The 7,129-nt window shown below is 37.4% G+C and overlaps 1 protein-coding gene across 1 annotated transcript; it reads left to right on the forward strand.

Annotated features, from left to right (window-relative positions):
- The first annotated feature begins 5,656 nt into the window (after nt 1-5,656).
- Nucleotides 5,657-6,702, forward strand: LOC120610555 (olfactory receptor 149-like). The gene has a single exon (XM_039872927.1). It carries the CDS (start codon nt 5,767-5,769, stop codon nt 6,700-6,702), a length of 936 nt encoding a protein of 311 aa, XP_039728861.1. The 5' UTR covers nt 5,657-5,766.
- The last annotated feature ends 427 nt before the right edge of the window (nt 6,703-7,129 follow it).

Here is a 7,129-nt window from a genome sequence, read left to right on the forward strand (position 1 = left end):
AGTCTTCCTTTTAACAAAGAGCTCCAGGGAATTCATATGCACATTAAAGTTGGATACGTTAAGGCTTAGCCTTTTTATGAAAGAGGATTATATCCAAGTCTGCCATGTAGATGTAATGACAGAAGAGACATGAAATGTGTAGAACTACCTTCTGCCCAGAAAAAAAAATGACCCTTTATTATGTAGGACATGTATTACTCACTTATGTTCACTTCCCCTTTTTCTCACCCTTCAGCTTCCAGACTAGGCTAGGGCTTAGGGACTTCTAAAGCGAAAAACAAAACAACAATAAAACAGTCTTTTTTTGTAATGCAGAATCAACTGCAGTTTTCTTTCCAATTACAGTCGACATTCAATATTAGTTTCAGATGTACAGCATAGTGGTTAGACATATAATTTATAAAGTGATTCCTCCGATAAGTCTTATATCCACCTAGCACCGTACCATATGGTTTCACTTATGTGGAGTCTAAAGAACAAAATAAACGAACAAACAAAACAGAAACAGACTCACAGACGCAGAGATCAACTACAGTTTTAAAGTAGTATGATTTTCAGTTTGAGCTCTCATTCTATGAATGTACCACTGTAATTCCTCAAATCTAAACAAGGGTCATAATTAACAAGCACGTTTATTTAAGCCCAGTTTCAGGACTAGTGCTTCATGTTTTGAGAAAATATAAAGCACCATCTGTTTTCAGGAACTGATGGTCTGGGCAGGGAGCCCAGGAGGGAAGCTGCTCTCATTTCTCATTGGTTTTCCTCACCCTGCAGTTATTTCCTGGCTGCTGCAGTTGGCCACAAGAAGGATGGCAGACAGCATTGCCTCAAGATTCTCCCGTTCAGACTGAGGCCAGTCTCTCTCCCTAAAAAAATATGTTTCATTCTTATATTTATTCCTTTACTTCCACCACACCTCTTCCTAAAACACCATTAAATTGTCAGGAAGACAAGATATTCCTATCAGAAAAAAATAAAAAGAAAAGAAGGAAAATAACAACTTAAGAAATTTATCCCCCACTAAGCAACCATTCTACTTTCTTTCATTTCTGTCTCACAGTCCAATTCTCCCCCACTGAGTTTTTACAGATAAAAATGAAACTTTTGCTTGCCCATTCACCTGAGAGCCCAACCCTGCCAACAAACAATGAAGTATCTGTCATTGAACTAAGAGTGCCTAGACTTAGTTTTGCTACTTATAACCAGAAAGTTTTACCGAATAATTATCTGAGAAACCAGATGGTGCTGGAATATCACAAGCAAAGACTTGAAGGTGTAAAAGGAAACCAAAAAAAAAGGAGCAGCATTGCAAGTGATCTAAGGCTAGAATTGGAGCTCGTTCTACCACGAATTCCTGGAGTTGAGAAAAAGGAGTTTAATGAGTGGGCTGTCGTCCTCTCTGATTAAAACAAGGATGATCCAAGTATAAGGCAAATTTCTCTGCAAGTATACCATAGAAAAAGAGCTTGAGCTTCCTGGGACTCATTTTCTATGAAACAGATCTGAGCTGAACAACTTTCTCTCTGTCTCTGTCTCTCTCTCTGTCTCTCTCTCTCTCCAGTTTAAGGCCATAATCTTGTCAGGGAACACAAGATAAATACGATAATGACCTAAGGATATATATAACACTCCTTCAAATCTCTGACATGAATCTATTAATAATTTTCCTTTCATTCAGGGACAGCTGTTTTCTGTATGGAGTCATTTTGGGAAGCAGTGATGATGTAGTGGAAAGAGAACTAAGCTTGGGAATCCCCAAGCTCTTCTACTGTCTAACTTTAGAAAAGTCACAATTGCTCTGAGTTCCAATGTCCTTATTCGTAAAACGGGGTTAATAAGAACCACCTTATGTGGTTCTTGAGAGAATTAATTAAAACAACGTAAAAAGTGCATTGGACAACTTGAACAACCGCAAATGTAAGGTGATCTTAGTTATGAAAGAGTATTTAAAAATCAGAATTAGTTATCTTATTTTTGTGACTCAAAGGGAGGAGTCATGTTATCTCAGATTTGAGATATCGCTCTATCTTTAATCAACTCTATTACTTCAGTTAAGTTGTTTAAATTCATTGGGACTTCACTAAAAATAAGGAAAATAATACCATCTGTCTAATAGATTTCTAGTGAGAATCAAGAGACAACACACATAGAGCACTCAGCACAGTTTTAGTATATAGCAAATGTACGATAACTGTTATTTTTAAAGCTGTGGTCTTTTCACTAAGACATCCCAGCAGGCCATTCCCATTTGAGAGACCCTGCCTGAGTGGCATCTTGACTCCCTCTGTGACATGTGTTTCTCCTCTTTTAAAAATGTTTTTACAACAGTTTTGAGATTATAATCGTTACTTCAGTAATCACTATGGTCATATTCATGATTTCTTTTGCATAAGATTTAGTTGAATTATCATCATTAAAGTTTCACTTTTATGGTGTTAAGTCAGTGTCACTGAAAAGTTTTACAGTATAACTAAAATCAAATAATTTCAGAATTAGTAAGAACTTTAAATCAAGTTATTTATTCAAATTGAGAATATCTTCCGTGGCTTACCTGAAAAATGATTCTCTTTATACCTTCTTGGACATTTCCAGTGACAAGGAGGTAACTACCTCACAAGGTTGCTTATTTTATTAACGTACATTTAGATGTACATCTAGTAAACAAGCACTTTCTATCTAAATTGAAAATAAACCTGTCTTTCTACCACATCTGCCCATAATTCCTGAGTCACCACATGGAACATCAATTACCAAGTCTCTTTACCAGCCCTGCAAACATTTGAAGACCATATCTTATCTCTGTTTAAAGAGAGAAAAACCCTGGAATTTATAAGATAGTGCTTAAAAGCATTGACCTTGAAATTAAAGAGTCTCAGCTCAGTCACTTTCTAGTTGTGTAATCTTCAAGTTATTTAATCTGTTTTTCAGTTTTTTTTTTTTGTTTTTTTTTGTTTGTTTGTTTTTGGTCAAATAATGTCACCTACTTTATAAAGTTTCCTTTTGAGATTAAACGTAATAATTTAAACATTTATCATAATACTTAGCACATGGTAAGTGCTTACATTGAATTATTAACTGAATATTAGCTATTTAGCCAATAATTTTTCTTTTGAGATGGATTACAAGCTCTTTATTCTATTCTCTTTAAGAATAATGACTTGAAAGGCACATAATAATAGTTTACACATAATGAATAATTATTAACTGATTAGATTTCTGTTTTGAATGCTGATGTTTATTAGAGATAACTATATAGTCATATAGATGTATAGATATTTTCCAAAGCAATGAGATAAATTATGTATTACAAGCAAAGGCTTGAAAGACATAAAAAAAAAAATGAAAAGAAGAGTAGTGTTGGAGGTGACATGAGGTTAGAGTTGTAGCTCGATCTACCATGCAGTCTTGGAGGACCATAGATATTTCCCACTTTACAGCATCCCTTCCTGATGACCTCATTCCTATTGTTTCATGGCTGTATGATGAATTAGGTTGACAAACTAATTGCTCCCTCAGAGCCATTAGTGAGTCTAAAGTAGGGCTTAAGGAGGTCAGAGAAAACTTCCAAGGGGGCAAATCTAGGGAAAGCGAGTGTGTACAGATCTTGATTATATAAACCCTATGAGACTTAATTCTTTATAAGTAGGAGAACTGAAGCTCCTTTGGCTAGAGGACTCTGTGCTCTACTGAGAAACAGTGCTAGCTCTGTAAATTTGGTCTTACAAAAACACTTTGGAAAACCTGACTGTATTCTCAGGTGGACTGTGAGTGTTTAAACTGCTGCCCGTGTCTCACTGTTAGCCTGTTCCTCATACACTAACGAGTCCGCACACAGGGACCTTCCCAGTTCTTGCAGACTTTTTTTTTTTCCTGAAATGGACCTAAGAATAAAATAGAATTATATAATCATATATTATCATGATGTCTGATCATAGGCAAGGACCAAAGACCTCTGAGAGCCTTTGCTGACCAGGAAGAGATGATCCAGAGCTCAGAAATTTACATGGCTCAAAGATACTATTCCGGTTTGGCTAGAATTAGTAACAAGTAGCAGGTTGTCAGCAGCATTTCTCCCCCAGAATATCACTGTTTCTTTGCCATCTTCACTTTTGCTCAGTTCTAGGGCGGCACGTGAGTTACTCATTTTGGCTTGGTCATTCTCTTTAAATATGTTTTTAAGTGGCACTTGCCACAGTTTATAATTGAAATCCCCATAATAATGTGGCTTTAAAACTTAAAAGCTCTTATATTGGAGTTGATATTACGGTATAGTGTCAAAGGTATGGGATCAGCCTGTTATTTGATTTCTAAAACTAAATTAGATATTCCTAAGGTGTGCTCTGAAGTCAAGACTGGAAATGACCAGGAAGAAGTAAGACAAAAACACTTTTCCTGCTGTAGTAGAAGATGATGATGTGAACCCATCCAGAAGGGTGTCATTGCCTAGCAGTGGAATAGGCTGTCTTAAAAAGCAGAGGCAGAGAACAGTTTCCTAATGACTGAGAGCATGGACAATGGCATGAGACAAGTTTTAGTCTTAGTTCTGTCACATACTAGCTCTGTAAATCTGGGCAACTTGCTTAATTTTTCTAAGCTTCAGTTTCCTGCTCTGTAGATGGAAATCACAGTTTCCATCTATAGGGTTATTTTTTAAAAAATGAATCATATTTTTAAAGTCTTAAGTCCAGTCCTTGGAACATAGTAAAGATTCATTAAATGGCATGTGTGTATCCATGAACCTACTTTTATTATTATTTATTGTTATTACTATTACTTGAGTTATGAAAGGTTTTTGTCTTTCTGCTCTATGGGTCACTGTATTTCTTTCTTCATCACATGAATTTGACGCTTTTCTTGCTGCTAATATTTCTTTTGCTTAACAGAGAGTTGCCTCAAGTCCACTTAGAAAATGTTAAAAGGACCAGAATAACCAGAGTATCATCTCCTGATAGAGTTGGGGTTATTAGACCTCCTAAATCTGGAAAAATGCAATCTGAAGAGGATATGATCTAAATCTATTCGGTAACATTATCTAATACAACATATTTGCAAATAATACCAGCATTGAAGGAAGGCACTTAAAGAAGTAAGTTTAAGATACATAAAAGAAAGGAACATTTTTCATTAGGATTTATGTTTTTGCTCTATATTTTTACAGACATTTCATAAACTTTACTTTGGTATCAGGGTATTTTCGTTGTTGATGTTTTTATAATAATTATAATTTTCATTTCATAGATGATGAGTCTATGTCTATGAAAAATGTTGTGTAAATTATTTTAACTAGTATAGCTAATAAATGGCAAAATCAGGATTTAACCTAAGGGTTTTGATTTCTAATGCAATTTCTCTTCCTGATGTTTTTCAAAAGATAGTAAATAGTGAGAGTTTGTTACTCAAAGGTATCGTGAGAGTTCAAAATATAAATATGACTAAAGAAAGTAAATCCATAAATTAAACAACTGAAAAAGTTCTCTCAACATGAGAATGTTTCGAATATATATTTAAACTTCTGATTTTGTTGTAGAGGACAACTATCTGTTTCCACAAACATTCTTTCCAGAAGTTGAGTAGACTGTGGCTCTGAAATAAGCATTTCTTATTACCGGATATTTTTATATAGGTTGTGCCATTCATAAGAAGGCTGGTTGTTGCTTATTAAAAGCACAGCGAAAGCACTTATCAGCAAAAAGCTTGATAATTTGATATCGGCGTTCAGACTTTTGTGTCTTGGGTCCCTTTTCAAGGTCCGACTTTCTCACAACTATGAGGAATGTCTCAGTGGTGACCGAGTTTATCCTCCTGGGCATCCCACACACAGAGGATCTGGAGACCATGCTTTTTGTCCTGTTTTTGTCCTTCTACATCTTCACCCTTATGGGAAACCTGCTCATCCTACTGGCAATTGTCTCCTCCACTCGACTTCATACTCCCATGTACTTCTTCCTGTGTAAGCTGTCTGTGTGTGACATATTTTTTCCCTCTGTGAGTTCCCCCAAGATGCTCTTCTACCTCTCAGGGAATAGCCGAGCCATTTCCTACGCGGGCTGTGCATCCCAGCTCTTCTTCTACCATTTCCTGGGCTGTACTGAGTGTCTCCTGTGCACAGTGATGGCCTATGACCGCTTTGTTGCCATATGTTACCCTCTGCGCTACACAATAATTATGAGCCACAGAGTGTGTGCCATTCTAGCCCTGGGAACCTCACTTTTTGGCTGTATCCAGGCCACCTTTCTAACCACTCTCACCTTCCAATTGCCCTACTGTGGCCCCAATGAAGTGGACTATTTCTTCTGTGATATCCCAGTGATGCTGAAGCTGGCTTGTGCAGATACCTCCGCCCTGGAGATGGTGGGGTTCATCAGTGTGGGCCTCATGCCCCTCAGCTGCTTCCTTCTCATCCTTACCTCCTACAGTCGCATTGTCTACTCCATCCTACAGATTCGCTCTGCGGAGGGCCGACGTCGCGCCTTCTCCACCTGCAGTGCCCACCTCACTGCTGTTCTACTTCTCTACATGCCAGTGGTCCTCATCTACCTAAGACCTACCCCAAGTCCCTGGCTGGATGCCACTGTTCAGGTCCTGAATAACCTAGTCACTCCCATGCTGAACCCCTTGATCTACAGCCTCAGGAATAAGGAGGTAAAATCATCCCTGAGGAAAGTGTTATATCAACTGGGCTTCCTTCCGGTACAGTTGTAGAGAGAGAAGAGCAACTAACACGTCAACTGCACTTCATAGCTTATAAGATATTTTGATATGGTTTTCGAAAATTATTTTTTAAATTTGAGAGTACAGATATTACTATGATTATCTTCATTTTATAACACGGGGGCTAAGATTCAAAGAGTTAAAGTGACTCGTTGAAGAATGCATGGGAGTTATGACAGGATGAAGAATCTGGGGCTGGTTTTCTGACTCTGGGACCTGTGCTTTCTTGAGGATATCATACTGGTGATGAGGTATTTGCCCAGGAGGCAGAATAACCGAAACCTTGTGCTTCGAAATCTTTATTTTCTTCATCTTCTCACATCTTCTTCTCCGCTTCTTTTCCCCCTCATCCTGACACTTGGCTGCATTGACTGTCTCCTGAAATATCTGAATTGGATAAACTCTAATTTTATTGGTA

Source organism: Pteropus medius, unplaced genomic scaffold (assembly GCF_902729225.1).
Source record: "Pteropus medius unplaced genomic scaffold, Ma_sr-lr_union100, whole genome shotgun sequence".
NCBI classification, from domain to species: domain Eukaryota; kingdom Metazoa; phylum Chordata; class Mammalia; order Chiroptera; family Pteropodidae; genus Pteropus; species Pteropus medius.

Bases quoted from the DNA above. Each gene is read 5' to 3' on its own strand.
- LOC120610555 (XM_039872927.1), top strand. From the start codon at position 5,767: ATGAGGAATGTCTCAGTGGTGACCGAGTTTATCCTCCTGGGCATCCCA.